Below are 17918 nucleotides of genomic sequence, written 5' to 3'. Positions count from 1 at the left end.
GTTGGACATGATTGAGCGACTGAATTGAACTGAACTGACTATCTCAAACCACCTCTTATCTCTCTTCTCTAATCTTTATTTACCTTGGCCTCCCAGACCCTTGTCCTGACATGGAAGGAGAACCATGAGTGGAAAATTCATGGCAGGCAGAGGAAATAGATGAAAGCAAGATAGATCTGCAAGATGAGAGAAGGAAGTATTGCCCACAGGTACAGCTGCTTGATCATTGTAAATTTCACTCTCCATAATAGTAGCATCCAGCTCTGGAACACACAGGGGCTTCACACTTTCTTATGAATACAATCTCCAGTTCTCAGGTTGCCATTTGAGACTCTTGCAGATACGGCCAATGGATCCCTCTTTTGGGTCTCTGCACTCACTTTCCTGCTTTGTCCCCATTGTTCCCTCTATCGGAAGTGCCCTCCCTCCACTTTGGCCATTCCATGTCCCATCTGTCACTTCAAGCCAAGGGGGCAGAGATTTCCCTAGTTGTTTTTTCTCTCACATCCCAGTTTTGGAGTCAACATTTTCCCCTCAGCATTCCTTCCAAAGTATTTTGTCTTTATCTCCAGTTTAGTGCTTGTCATATTTTAGCATGATTATTTCCAGAATTCTAGGTATTTTGTGTGTGCATGCATGTCATTGCCTTTCTTATTTCCTTAGAAAGTGGATAGAAGGGGTTGCACCAAATTCATCTTGGTGTTGTATTATCTTCATAGAACCCAATGTAATGATTCATGCATAGAGGCATTGAATGATATTTATTATATGAATGAGCAAAGAATATGGAAGGATGGACCGGATGCAAAAAAAAGAGGGAGCTAGGGAATACTGTGGCCAGGGGAGTGGGCGTGAGAGTATTATGGGCTAGATTATCTGAGGAATTGCAGTTCAGTGGGGAACGATGTTGACACTGAGAAACAGTGGAACTAAAGGGTGTGTGAGACTTAGAGGGGACAGTCATTTGCTCAGATGTTTGGCCATGCCCTCTCCTCCTGTTCGCTCCTTCCATTAACTCATTCGTAAATCAGTGGTCATATGCTTTGCTTTATTAGAATTCATTACCTGGGAAACACATGAGAAACAATATCTTACTACAATGGACAGCTGTGCCCTCACCTTTGTTAAAACTAAAACGACAAATATTTGTCCTGAGACACTATCATGATAAAGAATTTAGGAAAACGACCTACTGACTAATCTCGGAAACCTGTTTCTCTTTATTTCCATTACTACTCCCAGGGTATCTCTAGATTTTTTTTTCACCCCTTCCTGATTGCAAATACCATTGGTGTTTTGAGGATGAGATGGGAGAGACTATAGCTGTTGAATTCCTTGTTTTATTTGCATATCTCCCACCTATTTAAAAGAACATATCTTAGCACACAAAGTATTTTTCCAGGTATAAAATCTTCTCTGGTTTCAACCCCCAGGCATAACAAGTCCTGTGTGCTTCCAGCACTGAGTCAGCCTATTTGCCATGGCTCTTATCATACTGAACTGTGACAGTATGCTCAATACACATTAGCCTAGGGATTTTGTCTTAACTAATTAAATCTGACCTATCAATATAGTGTCTGGATTCTACAGTCTCTTGAAAGAATTGTTGAGTGAATATATACAAGCATGAAGGAAAAAATAATATAGCAAAATAATCACTTTAGTTTGTTTGAAATTACTTGGCATCTCTCACCTTTGTATTTTTACTTATTATAGTTTTTGAGAATTGTCAAGGATTTTGGGATGTTTTGATTCTCTTAAATAACATGCAAAAATGCAATTTTATGAAGATTTAATGAGACAATATCATTGCCAGCTGGTTTTAGGACTCAAGAAATTTAATAGAAAATTTGTAACATTGTCTTTAATTTGTTTAAATATTTATGAACATCACTTTTGAGAGAACATATCTGGATTTTTGTTTTATATAATTCATTTTAGTGTGGTTTCAATGGTTTGGTGGTTCAACTTGTTTTAACGGATTCTGCTAGAACTGTCTGTAAATGCTCTGGAATCTGAGTGGGAGTATTTTTGGATCTCATTTCCGCTCCTTCCAACTTCCAGGGCCCCAGATTAAATCAAAGTGTCTGCCATAAGGATCTTGGGACATTCAGGCCAGCAGTCCTCATCAGAGCTCATCGTCTTCTGATATGGAGTCTAGATAATCTGTGTCAACATACAGGAGAAATCCGGAGAACAAGCTGTCAGCCCAACCTGGGTCTGAGAAGAGCCCATTCTGGTCAGTGAAGAATATCTCCAGCCAGACTTCATCTTCTGGCTGCAGATAGATGACTGTGGACCCTGAAGCCACGTCATGGTTTCCTGTGTTGGCATCAAAGGTCTTTATCCGATACTGCCCATTGTGTACCAGCCCGATGGCCAGGTGCTTATTTGCCAATGTGATATCATAAGAAAAATAATAGATCCCTGGGAAGGCACAGATGAACTTTCCTGTTGCAGGGTTGTAGTGCTCTCCCTCGTTGAAGAGGACTTTGTTAAATATAATTGGCAGCCTTTCTTCTGGGTAGCTGGTTGTGATGCCAACAGAAAAGGCAGATTTGAGCACGATGCTTCCACATCTACACACTCCAGGCAGCCCCGGGTCCCCTTGCTCTCCTCTGTCTCCTTTTGGTCCAGGAGGCCCAGGAGGCCCTACTTCTCCTTTCTCTCCCTCAGGTCCCATGGGTCCCTTCTTCCCAGTCTCTCCTTGGTCTCCTTTCTCTCCAGCAAGGCCCAGGGGTCCAGCCTTACCTCTCAAACCTTCAAAAAGAATTTAAAGTTTAGTTAATGGTTCCTATAAATATAGAGTCACAAACAACATGCCCACACACCCCAAGTTTGTCTTCTCAACTTTCAACAGTATACTACTGAATAATTCATATTAAAAAAAAAAAAAATCACTGATGTGCTGCAATGAAGACAGAAAAATTTCATCAAAATATCAAGAAATTTTTCCTGAATATATGAGAAATCATCTAAAACCTGACTAATTAAAAAAAATTAACCATCATTTTGATGATGAATCACCCGCTGCTAAATTAGATACACACAGACACTCATCATTACTGGAGGAATTCAAAAGCATGATGATATTATTCCCCAGAGTGGGGTCATGCGGATAGGCAGGACAAGATGAATCCTAGAGGTTACTTAGTTATGTGCCCCGTTCAGCTTTTATCAGTATTATTAATAAAAAGTTAATTCAAGTTAGATTAGCTCATATTTGTTAAACATTTACAATGTCCCAGCTGCAATGCCTTACGTGCATGCGTCATCTGCTTTAAGTCTTGCAACAACTTTGTTAACTAGGAATTATTATCACTTCTAACTGTAGATGAAAAAACTGAGCCATGGAGAAGTTAGTTTGTTCAAAGGAACAGACTTAGTGAAGGATGGAGAGGTGATCTGAACTCCAGCCTGCCTAACTCTGGCACCTGAACATCTCTTGAGAGATGTGTAAATTGTGAGGTGCAACACAGAGAGGGCTCTTCAATATTTCATGATAACCAAACAACTGTGACTACCACCATGGTGTGGGAGTTTTTTTTGGTGGAGAAAACTGAGTCCCAGAGAGGGAAAGAAAGTTGCATCAGTACCAAAACTAGGACTGGATATCGAGCATAATGATGTTCTCCCTTCATCAAAATGCCTTTTACTTTTGGGGCTGAAATTAAAAGGGAAAAAACTTGTTTTTTGACTCTACAGCTAAGTGGATGTATTATTTTAGTCAAGTCCTTTAATTTCTCTGGGTCTCCATATATGTAGGAAAGACGTAAGGGCTGTGAAAAGTAACAGTGACCTAAAAGTATAAAAACTGTCATTCAGTGCTATGGCCAAATCCATTTCATAAATAGCTTCTTGAAAAGTATCCAGATTATTGGTAATTTGTAATACATTTTTATAGTCAGAGGAAGTATATTATTGTTATACTATGTAATTTTACTCTTAACTATGTATCTGTTCTCTGGAATTTTATTTAGCTAAGTCTTTTATCTTGATAGTACTTTGATATCACTTACTTGGCTATTACACATACATCAGTTTATGAGTTTTAATTATTTTTTCAGTTATTTGGCAAATTTAGCAACAAAGTATTCTGGATAATACAAGTTTCAGGAGAATTAAAGCTATCCCCTTAAAACATCAAGTATTTTGTCTCAATGATTTGACAAAGAAGTTGTTTAGTAATTTATGATGCATAGAAAAATGCTAATAATGAATGCAACCCTTTTTTGGCAACATGGGGTTGCAAAGAGCTGGACACAACTTAGTGACTTGACAACACCAACAACCGGATACAGCAGCAACAGCGCAGTCAGCATTGTTACTGATCACAGGGCTGTGCTCCAGCTCTAGATGACCGTTGCTGTTAAGTTTAAATTCTGTTGCAGGGAAAAGCCAATTCTGACTCCATGTTGGAACTGTTTCTCTGACTTGTTTTTTATTACTTTTCTTATTATAATCAAACATAACGGCCCATCTCAGAGAAGCCTGCCCTTCTGCCTGAATGTTAAAGTGCCTTGTTAAGCACCCAGTCCATCTGTAGATGGCAGGAAGAAAGAAATTAACACATCCTCTGCCTGAGGCTTGCCATTCCAGGAGATATTTGCAAGATTAATGGCCTTTTTACTTTGTTTCCTCACCTTCCCTCATCTCTGATCTATAAGGGAACCTGAAATCCAGACCCCATAGATGGTTATTTTGAGACATTAGTCTAACATCTCCTCAATCAGCTGGCCTCCAAATAAAGTCATATTTCTTGCCTCAATACCTCGTCTCCAATTCCTTGGCCTGTTGTATGGTAAGCAGAGCAAGCTTGGACTTGGTAACAATTCCACAAGCGCCAGCCAGAACAAACTAGTATTTATTTCTTGAAATAAGGCCCCGATAGTCCGATCTTTTGATGTTTGTTTCTGTTTGGTAGAAAAGGAATATGAATACTATTTTACTGTGAAATTAACTTTTGAATCAAGGACTACAACTTACACATTGCTATTTTATTTTCAATAGGAGCTGTCTTTATACATGACTTTGATGTATCATTAAAAAAACATTTTGGCCTCAGTAGCAATTTCTACCACTAAATTTCATTATGTACTAAAATTCCTCTGCCCCTATAACTTTGGGCAAGTCAGCTCTTGTCTGAATTTCAAATGCCACATTTGTACTATGAAAATATTGGATCTAAATCCACTCTAAACCCGGCGGGGAAAGTAGTAAACAGTGACTCAGCAGACCCGATAAGCTCTGGTTCAGCTGTGGATTAGTTGGGTGAGTGTGAAGAAGGGGCTTTATCTCTACAACTTTAGTTTCTCAGTCCTTGAAATGCAGGTTTTGGACTAGATTTCTTGAGGTCTTATTCTCTTGAAAATCTTAGAGACCAGACCATAAATACTAAGATGCAGTTTTACAATGCCATGAAAAGGTCTTTATAATCTCAACACTTGGATCTCTATAATTATTGGATATTTTGAACTGCTGGGAGTTAGATAACCAGGGACTAGCTGTAATAATTTATAGTAACTCTTCCTGTGTGCTTGAAGGATTTGCCCTGTGACAAGGGCCAATTAATGAAGAATGGAATGAAGGGATGAATCACTCTCCCCTCCCTATTCAGTCAGACATATGCTGGGTAGAGAGGAGAATTATGGAGTGTTAGTCTCTGCTTAGATACTGAAACTTGGAGAGAATGCATTTCTTCTTGGTTCTCCATGAAGTGAGCTTATAAGGATTTTTTTCTTTAGTGCTATTTCTTTTTTCGATCCATCCACGCATCCACCCATGCACTCATCATACATTTATGTGCACATGCATATATCCATCTAAACCATCTAATACTGATTGATCATCCACTACATGCTAGGTGCTGTGCTGGGTCTGAGTGCCCTTGACTTGAATGACAACTGTCTTATCCCCAAGTTAGCTATTATGACATGTTACATTGTGATCTGCAAATATGGGTCATAACTAAGTTCATAAACATCCAAAGTAGTATAATAAAATAGAATGATCTCTTCACAAGGTGGTTCTAGTGTTTCCTGTGTCCATGGAATTTTGCAGGCAAGAATACTGGAGTATGTTGCCCTTTCCTCCTCCGGGGAATGTGATTTCACATTATAAAAAAAAATATGCTACCACAATAATTGCTATACACCAGTGAGGGAGACGGGCTTCCTTGGTGACTCAGATAGTCAATAATCTGCCTACAATGTAGAAGACCTGTCCCTTTGTCAGGAAGATCCTCTGGAGAAGGAAATGGCTACCCACTCCAGTATTCCTGCTTGGAGAATTCCATGGACAGAAGAGTCTGGTGGGCTATAGTCCATGGGGTCACAAAGAATCAGACATGACTGAGGGACTAACACTTTCAGTTCACAGTGAGGGAGACATATTTTTATGGAAAGTTAATAATTCAAACTCTGTAATTTAGAGTAGGGAAGCTGGACAGAGTATATACTTGACCTTGCCAGGGGGCTGAGGTGGATGTGGTGGGGATAAATGGGAAGACATACACAGTATTAAAGAGGAAACAGGAAGCAGAAGCTCCCAGCCGAGTTGTGTCCAGTTCCAGACACATTAAAAGCTAATCCTCAAAGCCCCAGGGCTCTGTTCTTATTGTTTGTAAATGAGATGCGCCTTCACTGACCACACAGACATTCTTGCTTTTCTTAGCTGGTGTATATCCTTACCTATATGTCTGTATACATTGGATTTAAATAAAACTGGGAAAGTCTTTTTACTTTTGGATATTGATTTTGTCTTTTGTAACATTATTATTGACTATGATTTTTGCTAATAAGGTTATGGTTGAAATTAAGTACTTAATGTAAAAATCACTGGTACAGTAAATTCTTAATTAATAGTGATGATGATGATGATGATATTGTAACCCTGTGCGCCCATTGGCCTGACCCACCCAGTGTTTGCTTATCAAGATGGCAGCAATGTTGTGTTTGTGTTCACATTCCCTAAAACGGGGTTCTCAACCAGGTACAATTCAGCACCCAGGGAAAACTGGCAATGCCAGGAGACATTTTTGGTTGTCACAACTGGTGAGGAATGCCCTGGCATCAAATGAGACGTGGCTAAATGTCATTCAATGCGTGAGATAGCCATCCCATGGCAACAATTATTTGGATCCAAATATTATTAGTGTGGAGGTTGAGGAACCTTGGTTTAGAATAATGTTGGACAGCAAGAGGTGTACAAAAATCTGTTGAATGAAAAACGCATGAATGGATGGATGAGTGAATGGATTGGTGAATATGGGGGTTACCTGATCTCATACATGGTTAAAATTGTAGCAATTGTTGTTGTTCAGTTGCTAAGTCATGTCTGATTCTTTGGGACCCCATGGACTGCAGCACACCAGACTCCCCTGTCCTCCACTATCTTCCAGAGTATGCTCAAAATTATGTTCACTGAAGCGGTGATGTTATCTAACCACCTCATCCTCTGCTGCCTTCTTCGCCTTATGCCTTCAATCTTTCCCAGCATCAGGTTCTACTCAGTCACTCAGTCATGTCCAACTCTTTGCAATCCCCTGGACTGTAACCTGCCAAGCTTTCCTGTCCATGGAATTTTCCAGGCAAGAGTACTGGAGTAGGTTGTCACATCTCTTGCATCTCCTGCATTGCAGGCAGATTCTTTACCACTATGCCAGCTGGGAAGCCCCCAGGATCTAACTGCTAACATTCTATTTCAGAACCAGGGTCAATTACTAACATTCAATTAATTCTGAATGCATATCCATATCTTTAAATAGCACTACAATTACCTCATGAAACAGGTCATTTCTAGTTTATTATATGGCTTTAGATATTCACAAACGTAGCTATGACTAATATTCGCAGATCACAGTGTAATAGATAATAACAGCAAACATTTACAGAATGCTTATCACATGGCACTTATTCCTGAGCATTTTGTATGTATTATTTTTCTTAATCTTCACAATCACACTTACTAACTCCAATTTACCAAGAGAAAACTGAGATTCAAAGGTTTTTTTCTGCTCCAAGGATGCCAAGTTAGTAATTGAAAGAATCATATCTTTCTGACTCCATTGCATTTTTGTGTGACCACTACATTACCATTTCCAGACACAGTAAGCTAAAAAGGCCAGTAATATCTAACTATGATCACGGTGTTATTATAGAATTTCAAGCATATTCATGACACAGTACTGTGTTCACAGGTGTTACCAAATAGAAGACATTGAAAGATGACGCGAGAGCTCCAGATGAAAGTTTATCTGATGTTGAAACTTCACCTAAAGATACTTTATCTAGTGTTGATTAAGGGCCATAGATTCAGTAGCTGCTGATTTGCTAAATATTTTCTGCATAAGAAATTCAGCAATGAATTATTATCTAATCACTTGAATATATATATATATAAATATAAATATACATATATATAATGATATTGTTTCCCATAACATCAGTAAATCACATGCAGTGATTAGAGACATATTTCTTAGATCTATTGATTTTTTTCTTCCTATCTTTGTCCCACATTTTACACTTGGAAACTTGTTTTTCAGAGATTGATTCCATCCAAAACTTCCTTTTTTTATCATTAACACAGCCTCACTAGAATTTTAATTCGGTTTACTTTGAAGCATTGCAGAATCTGGCAAGCTTTATGAGCCAACTTATTTGTGGGAAGAAAAAAGTGACACTTACTGAAAGAGTAGGGGACAATTGTCTTGCTGTATGGAGCTGTAAGAAATCTTGATTTTTAGCTGCCGTTGGACGGGTGGGGGAGTGTTGAACTAAGAAAGACCAGCAAAGGCTACACAGTACTACTATCATTTCACCTGTTCGAGAAGTAAAATCTAGACGCCTTTTGTGTCTTTTTGAGGCTCTGAGGGCAGAGAGGATAGCCCCTGTGCTTCTGGCTCCTAATTCCTGCCCCCTGCTTCATCTGTCTGTCTCCTCCCCATACATCTGTCCGTCTCCTCCCCATACATCTGTCTGTCTCCTCCCCATACACCTGTCTGTCTGTCCATCCACGCCCCCTCTCACAGGCAGCCACTGTACCAGCCCAGAGGTCGTGGGGATCAGATGTTCCAGGTGAATTCATCTCTGCCAGGCGTTACCCTCCCCTTCCATCTTCCTTAACTTACTGAATCATCTGCCACTCTGCGTTCTCATTTATAAACGGGACCACGTCCCCTTGAAAGAGCTGTCATTAGGAAGCAGTGAGATTGCAGTTAGAGGGTTTAGAGCAACTGCAGCATAGCAAGGACTCAGTAAGTAGTTCCGATTAATGAAGGTGAGGTCGGGAAAGGACTGAAAGGGCGCTTCTCATTTGAAAAAGCAGCAAAGCGAGGGAGTCATCTTAAGGTGGGGGCGACAGAGGGGTTTTTACGGAACTTCATTCATTACCTGCGGCCCCCTTTTCACCTTTCTCTCCTTTCCTGCCGTCTCTACCATCTCGTCCTGGAAGGCCGATGCGACCATGGGGCCCGGGGGAACCATTCGCTCCAGGGGGGCCTGGAGGCCCAGGCAGGCCAGGAATGCTACAGATATACCTTGGGGAGTAGCTCTCTCCTTTGAACTGATTACTCCGCGGTTGTCCACTGGCGCAAATGGCAAAACTTGTAACATAGAGCAAGACAAACATCTTTGGCTCTGAAAGAGAAACACACGGACATCAGCGCACCCTCTTAGGTGGGGGTTTCAGGATAAAGGAACAGGAGAGTGGGCATTTTCAACAATTCACCCCAGGACCACCTCACCACGGGTGTCTAAATACTGTGTTTCCCCTCATAATTCCACTTGACGTTTATTAGCACATTATTCCTTATTATAATTAAATTTATTTATCTTTAATTGAAGGATAATTGCTTTACTTTATTGTGCTGGTTTCTGCCAAACATCAACATGAATCAGCCATAGGGATACCTATGTTCCTTCTCTCTTGAACCTCCCTCCCACCTCCCTCCCCATCCCACCCCTCTAGATTGTTACAGACCCCAGTTTGAGTTCCCTGCGTCATACAGCAAATTCCCATTGGCTATCTATTTCACATATGGTACATATTACTCTTTTTATTAATAAGCTTTCTTGTAAAAGCACAATATTATCTTAAGTCAGAAGGAAGAAAAATGTATTTATTGAACAAAATTACTTGGTGGAATGCTTTTGTAAAATTCCTGGTGACTCAGAAAACATTGTCTGAATTAGCACATTACTGATAGCTCTCAGTTGGTGGAGATGAAACACTGATTTTTAAAATTCCAAAATAAATCACTTTGTTGCATTTTTTCCCTGCAGGAACTAATGATGGACTTTGAAAAATAATTTTTTTTTTTTTGCAAAAGTATGCATTTTTTTGGCTTCCCTGGTGGTTCTGTGGTAAAGAATCTCCCTGCCAAGCAGTAGACTTGGGTTCAATCCCCATGTTGGAAAGATCCCCTGGAGAAGGAAATAGCAACCCATTCAGTCTTCTTGGCTGGGAAATCCCATGGACCGAGGAGCCTGGTGGGTTACAATCCATGGGGTTGCAAAAGAGTTAGACACGACTGAGTGACTGAACAACAACATGCATTTTAAAAAAGAAAAAGAAATGCAAATGAATAAGATAAACATCAACATTATTCTCACCATGCAGAGATAATTACTGTTTATACTTTGATGTATATGTTCTTCTGGTCTTTTTTTTTTTTTCTGTACTATGATGAAAAGTGATATTATGACATTCCTGGGAGTCTTTAACTTTTTTTTCACTGAACAATATGTAAGGAGTATCTCCCCATGTCAAAAATTTTCATAACATTAAAAACATTTTTGCATTTGTCTCTATTGTCCTTTATGTACACCATTTCCCCTTAATCTTTGTTTCCAGGTTTTGGTTTTTTTTTTTTTTTTGGGCCAGGATAAGCACCATGCTAGATAGACGTCTTTATATCTACTCTTTGTATGCATCCATGGTCATTATTTTAGAATTTATAGACTTTTTAAAGTAAGTGAAGGGAAGTGACATTTTCAGAAAAATCATGTTTTCCATTTGCTAATCATGTGTAATGCCAATTAGTGTTAATTGGAGTTCTTTGCATGTCCTGAGTGGGGGGTGTCTCAAACTTTAATTTAAAATCTACAGGATAGAATACTTTAGTGTCCCATTAAGCTGTTAGTATTGGGGCTCAATTAAATAGCTGAGTGAAATTAAACCATGCAAGTTGCCCTGTGCCCTGAGTGAAATAGGTAACAGGTCTCCTCAGCTCTGATCTAATAGGATTTTTTTTTTCTTCACAGAGCCTGGATGCTGACAATGATGGATCATCTATTAGCATCACATTTGGCATATAGACGGAGTGGTGGGTAGTTAGGCTGGGGACAGTTGATTTTCTAGGCTAATGGCCTTAGGGCTGTCTGCCTCTTGGGTGGGGGAAGCATGCACGTGTTTTTGGAATGGTGTAAATGAGTTGTTTTTGCGTGGTTGGACCTGCGCTTTAATGAGAAATCTGTACAATGCTTGATGTCTATGCCTGGAATATACTTGTCCAAAGGAAATAATCATAGCTTGTGAGAAAAGCAATTGGATAGAGTTTCTTTATTTTTTGACAGCCACATCAGAAAATTAACCAGCACACTGTACCACTTTTATGGCACCCATGGGGAAATTGCAACATCTTGGAATCACATCCAGAAATTTGCCAGAGCCTAGGAATGACAAACTGAGAAAAACAGAGTGTACATGTGGTTCGAAATAAGTCTGATTCCTAGAAATCTTATTTAGTGAAAAACTGAAGCAACTTATCCAAATAAAGGCTCTGTATCCTTGACCAAATCTCCACGTTCCCAGTGCCCCTGCCCTTCATAAAAAAAAAAAAATGAAAGCGAATATTTTTGCTATGCTCTGTTTAGAGCACAAACTCAAAATTATTTATCCTATTACTTTACTGGAATTAAGGCACTTTCTGAAAACCCCAACAGATCAGATAAACATACCAGTCTTCACAAAGATGCCTCAGAAGAGAGAAAATGGAAAGAATCTTTTTATCCAAACCTTTGTCAGTTAAAACAAAACATGGTTATTAAATTGCTACTTTCTTTTTCTTTGTAGAAAACTGATTAGAGGAAGCTTTGAGAAGGGATTTGAAAGAGAAGAACAGGTACTTATAAGGAAGCTTTTAATCAGACCTGGAATGAATTGTTGTAGCTGAGCCCAGCAGCTGGTCCTAGGAGGGACCTGAAATGATCTGAAGGGAAGATGCTTTGGGCAATGGCATCTCAGATCCTGATGGAGATGCTGAAACACACATGCCCATCATTGGGCAGTCAAAGACCACAGTCTTTGACATGTGGTCAAAGTTGAGGTTATGATGGATAGAGGGTGTAGACATTTTAAAGATGTGCTCAGAAGAAAGGATACTAATATTTCCTCAGTGGTGAAGAATCCTCTTGCCAGTGCAGGAGACCCAGGAGATGTAAGTTTGATCCCTGGGTCAGGAAGAACCTCTGGAGAAGATAATGGCAACCTGCTCCAGTATTTTTGCCTGAAAAGTCCCATGGACAGAGGAGACTGGTGGGCTACAGTTCATGGGGTCACAAAGAGTCAGACATGACCGAGTGACTAAACAACAGCAAAACAACAAGCCAGACCATGGTGCTCAAAGGAAGGATAAATTAAAACTAAAACTGATGTAATTATTGAATAAATGATGGTCACTCATTGGCAAATGCACTGGAATATTGTTTGCACAATAGTCTAAATGCCTAAAGCATTCCCAGTTAGAATATTCTGAAAGGCCCTCAGAATGGTTATCCATTAAAAATCCTCATCAGAATTGAGGGATGAGGTATTGTGGTACCTGATGAATGATGATAACACAATGATGAGTGACTACTCAAGGCTTGGGACTTGAGTCATCAGGATAACAAGGGAATGTGGGTTATAATAGAAAACTACAGAGGCTCCCCTGGTGGCTCAGACCGTGAAGAACCTACCTGCAATGCAGGAGACCTGGCTTCAATCCCTAGGTCAGGAAGATCCCCCTGAAGAAGGGACTGGCTATTGACTCCAGTGTTCTTGCCTGGAGAATTCCGGAGACAAAGGAACCTGGTAGGCTACAGGTGCAGAGTCAGACTCCACTGAGTGACTAACACACACACACACACACACACACACACACACACACTGTGGGATCACCTTGTAATTGTCCTTCATTTAAAAGTCGAAAGCCTCGTGGCACAAGGTCTACATGTATCTGCCTGGTCCACCTTCCTTACCTCCCTGACCTCATCTTCTACTCTCCTCCCCACTTCCCCAGCTTCAACCACAAACTGTATTGCTTGATGTTTCTCAAAGATACCAGGTATGCTCTGCCATAGGACCTTCACACTGTCTCTTCCCCTGTCTGGATCTCTCTCCTCCAGGACGCCTACATGTCTCATCTCCTCATCTGCTTCTGTCTTTGCTCAAATGCTTCCCTTTCATTAAAGACAACCCTATCCCCTTAATCTAATATCACAAACCATCTCCTACTCCCTGACCTGCCTCATGCTGCTCTAATATTTCTCTTGTCCATTGTTCTCATCATCCTCTAATTTATTAGATTATTCTTAAATATTCTTATTTTATTTATTATTAGCAATAGATTATTATATGAAATATTTTACTAAAATTTTTATTTATAAAAATATTTTAAATATCTCTTTTGATAGAATGCAAACTCCACGAGGGCAAGGATCTTTGCCTTAGCCACTGATGTCTAGAGTAGTGCTTGGCACAAAAGAATACTCAGGTTGAAGCAGAGGAGATTGTTTTGGGAGAGAGGTGTGATTTTTTGGGGAAAAAAGACTAGAGAAGAATTATAGAATATGAGAATATTACAAAAGGAAGAGGAAAGAGAAGACTTAAAGAACTATTCCTGGAGTCTGTGGGTTCCTTTCACAGTGTTTGAGAAATACAGATAAAGGACTTCAGTTCAGTTCAGTTCAGTCGCTCAGTCGTGTCCAACTCTTTGCGACCCCATGAATCGCAGCACACCAGGCCTCCCTGTCTATCACCATCTCTGGGAGTTCACTCAAACTCACGTCCATCTAGTCGGTGATGCCATCCAGCCATCTCATTCTCTGTCGTCCCCTTTTCCTCCTGCCCCCAATCCCTCCCAGCATCAGAGTCTTTTCCAATGAGTCAACTCTTCCCATCAGGTGGCCAAAGTACTGGAGTTTCAGCTTTAGCATCAGTCCTTCCAAAGAACACCCAGGGCTGATCTCCTTTAGAATGGACTGGTTGGATGTCCTTGCAGTCCAAGGGACTCTCAAGGGTCTTCTCCAACACCACAGTTCAAAAGCATCAATTCTTAAGTGCTCAGCTTTCTTCACAGTCCAACTCTCACATCCATACATGACCACTGGAAAAACCATAGCCTTGACTAGATGGACCTTTGTTGGCAAAGTAATGTCTCTGCTTTTCAATATGCTATCTAGGTTGGTCATAACTTTCCTTCCAAGGAGTAAGCGTCTTTTAATTTCATGGCTGCAGTTACCATCTGCAGTGATTTTGGAGCCCCCCAAAATAAAGTCCGAAACTATTTCCACTGTTTCCCCATCTATTTGCCATGAAGTGATGGGACCAGATGCCATGATCTTCGTTTTCTGAATGTTGAGCTTTATGCCAACTTTTTCACTCTCCTCTTTCACCTTTATCAAGAGGCTTTTTAGTTCCTCTTCACTTTCTGCCAAGTTGTTTTAATTGTGTATAGTCTAGAGTTTTAAAAATATTTATTTTTTGTATAGCTAAAACACGTACATTTATAAAATTCAAAAAAAAAAGATGTGCAATCAAAAGGAAATCTCTTCTCCTTCCCTACTGTCTCCCAGACATCCAGGTTGCCTCTCTAGGGGCAATTCCTGTTGCTTGTGACTTCTATGTCCTACCCCTTATGAAAGTCCTGTATGCAAATTCTTGCACCTTGTTTTTTCACCTGGCTTGGAGATCTTTCCATATCAATATATAGATAAAGCTGCCTCATTCTTTTTTTAGTGATTATAGAATATCCATCATAAAGGTGTATTATATTTAACAGGTCACCTATTGATGAATATTTGGGATATTTTTATCCTTGTGCTATTACAAACAATAATGCCATGGATATTTATATATATATATTTCTTTGCATGTGGTTTATAACATGAGCAGCAATAGCTTTTCCTAGTTTGTTTTTTCACTTCGTTTGTGTATTTTTAAAAATCACTTTATTGTGAAAGTATTTTTTGAGGTTTAATTTCTTGTGCTTAGAAGGCCGTTCCCATTTCAAGATAACAAGAATAATTCTTCTTTTCTTTTAGCTTTTTGTTTCATTTATATATTTAAAAATTTAGTTGCTCAGTTGTGTCCAACTCTTTGCGACCTCATGGACTGTAGCCCACCAGGCTCCCAGAATTTCCCAGGGAAGGATACTGGCGTGGGTTGTCATTTCCTTCTCTTTGTTTCATTTTTCATGTTTAAAATTTGAGTTACTGGAAATTTTTCTGATAAAAAGTGTGAGGTACGGATGCACCATTATATTTTCAACACTTTGTATTAAATGATTCATCCTTCACCCATTGGTTTGCAATGAATTTGGTTATTTTGCATGAGAATAAATTATGTGAGTCATGACTCTATACACATTACAACATTTTTAAAGTTTTTTGAGGTTTAATGTGAGCATCATAAAACTGATCAATGTAAAACACACAATTCAATGTACACCACAATCTACTTCAGAACATTTTCAAAACTACAAAAGGAAATCTTATACACATTAGTAGTCACTCCTCATATAAAATATCCTGAAAGACTGCATTGAATTATGTAAATTTATGTAGAATTTGTGTTAAAATGTATTTTTTCCCACTGTTGTGCTCCTTTGGAGTTATAAAATTCTGGTCAACCACTTGTAAAAGAATGAAACTAGAACACTTTCTAACACCATATACAAAAATAAACTCAAAATGGATTAAAGATCTCAACGTAAGACCAGAAACTATAAAACTCCTAGAGGAGAACATAGGCAAAACACTCTCCGACATACATCACAGCAGGATCCTCTATGACCCACCTCCCAGAATATTGGAAATAAAAGCAAAAATAAACAAATGGGACCTAATTAAACTTAAAAGCTTCTGCACATCAAAGGAAACTATTAGCAAGGTGAAAAGACAGCCTTCAGAATGGGAGAAAATAATAGCAAATGAAGCAACCGACAAACAACTAATCTCAAAAATATACAAGCAACTCCACCAGCTCAACTCCAGAAAAATAAATGACCCAATCAAAAAATGGGCCAAAGATCTAAATAGACATTTCTCCAAAGAAGACATACAGATGGCTAACAAACACATGAAAAGATGCTCAACATCACTCATTATCAGAGAAATGCAAATCAAAACCACTATGAGATACCATTTCACACCAGTCAGAATGGCTGCGATCCAAAAGTCTACAAATAATAAATGCTGGAGAGGGTGTGGAGTTATAAAATTAAAGGTCTGGAACTATTGTTAATTTGAACAGATCTGTCCTGGATATTAATTGTAAATGACTCTGTATGCAATTTTTCTGTAAGGATTACAAAGTAACAGAACTTTAATTCTTTTAAACATATATTTTTAAAATTACTCTGTGGTACTGTAGATTTCAAAACCTTCATGTTAATGCGTATTTTGAATCTGTAATGTAGAAATGTAGTATACAGTGTTTTACAAATCTTCTTGGTCATAGAACCCTTTGTTTTTGTTAAACTAGCTATGTAAAATACTTGGAAAAACACTGGATAAATTGGAGCAAAGGTTCAACTTTTAGAACATCTGTCCACAGTTGGAGATCTTTCTGTAAATAGTATGGTTTTCTTTTATCGTAAAATAAAATAAACGCATGCATACATGGTCAACTAATACTTGACAAGGGAGCCAAGAATACTCACAAGGCAAAATATAGTCTCTTCAATAAATAAATGATGTTGGAAAAACTAGATATTCACACAAACACAAAAAAAAAAAAAAAAGAAAGAAAGAAACTGGAATCCTGTCTCACATCACTCAGGAAAATAACTCAAAATGGGTTAAAGAGTTAAATGTAAGGCTGAACATCATAAAACCTCTGGAAGAACACATAGGAAAAAAGCACAGTAACACTGGTCTTGGCACCAGTTTGGGGATATAGTACCAAAAGCATGAGCAACAACAGCCAAAATAAACAAATGGGACTACATCAAATTAAAAAGTTTCTGCACAGCAAAAGAAATGATGAACAAAACGAAAGGGCAAATATGGGAGAGAAAATATTTGCCAATCATGTATCCGATAAGGGGTTAATATCCAAAATACATAATGAGCTCGTATAATTCAATAGAAAAAACCAAATAATCCAATTAAAAATGGGCAAAGGATCTGAATAGGCAGTTTTTTCCCCCAAAGAAGACGTATGAATGGACAGCAACATCAAAGATGCTCAACATCACCAATCATCAGGAAAATGCAGATCAGAAACACATCGAGCTATCACATCTATTAGAATGATTGTCATTGGAAAGAGAACACAAGTGACGAGAACGTGGAGAAAAACAATATGGTACACCCTTGATGAGAATATGAACTTGTATAGCCATTGGAAGAGACAGTATGGAGATTCCTCAAGAAATTAAAATTAGAACTACCATATGACTCAGCAATCCTACTTTTGGGGTACATATCTGAAGGAAGTGAAAATCATTACCTTGAAGAGATATCTGAATTCCTACCAAAAATCTAATTTGAAAAGTATATCCACCCCAACATTCATAGCAGCATCATTCACACTAGCCAAGACATGGACACCACCTAAGTTTCCATTGACAGATGAATGGATGAGGGAAATATATGAATGAATAAAGGAAATATATAGAATATACAGTATAATATTATTCAGCCACAAAAAGT

At 38.9% G+C, this 17918-nt stretch overlaps 1 protein-coding gene across 4 annotated transcripts in view; it reads right to left on the bottom strand.

The window, feature by feature from the left end:
- Positions 1-1034: 1034 nt before the first annotated feature.
- Positions 1035-17918, bottom strand: part of C1QTNF7 (C1q and TNF related 7) — a 129386-nt gene continuing 112502 nt past the window's right edge. For all 4 annotated transcript variants that reach the window (XM_027545060.1, XM_027545063.1, XM_027545061.1 and 1 more), the window contains exons 2-3: positions 9393-9638; positions 1035-2760 (exon numbers count right to left, since the gene is read on the bottom strand). In XM_027545060.1, the coding sequence (XP_027400861.1) occupies positions 2129-2760; positions 9393-9638 (878 nt within the window). In that variant the 3' untranslated portion in view covers positions 1035-2128. The remainder of the gene's footprint in view (positions 2761-9392; positions 9639-17918) is intronic.

This window comes from Bos indicus x Bos taurus, chromosome 6 (assembly GCF_003369695.1).
Source record: "Bos indicus x Bos taurus breed Angus x Brahman F1 hybrid chromosome 6, Bos_hybrid_MaternalHap_v2.0, whole genome shotgun sequence".
In the NCBI taxonomy this organism is placed as follows: domain Eukaryota; kingdom Metazoa; phylum Chordata; class Mammalia; order Artiodactyla; family Bovidae; genus Bos; species Bos indicus x Bos taurus.
The sequence above is the reverse complement of the archived record's forward strand: the minus strand, read 5'-3'. Positions and strand labels throughout refer to the sequence as shown.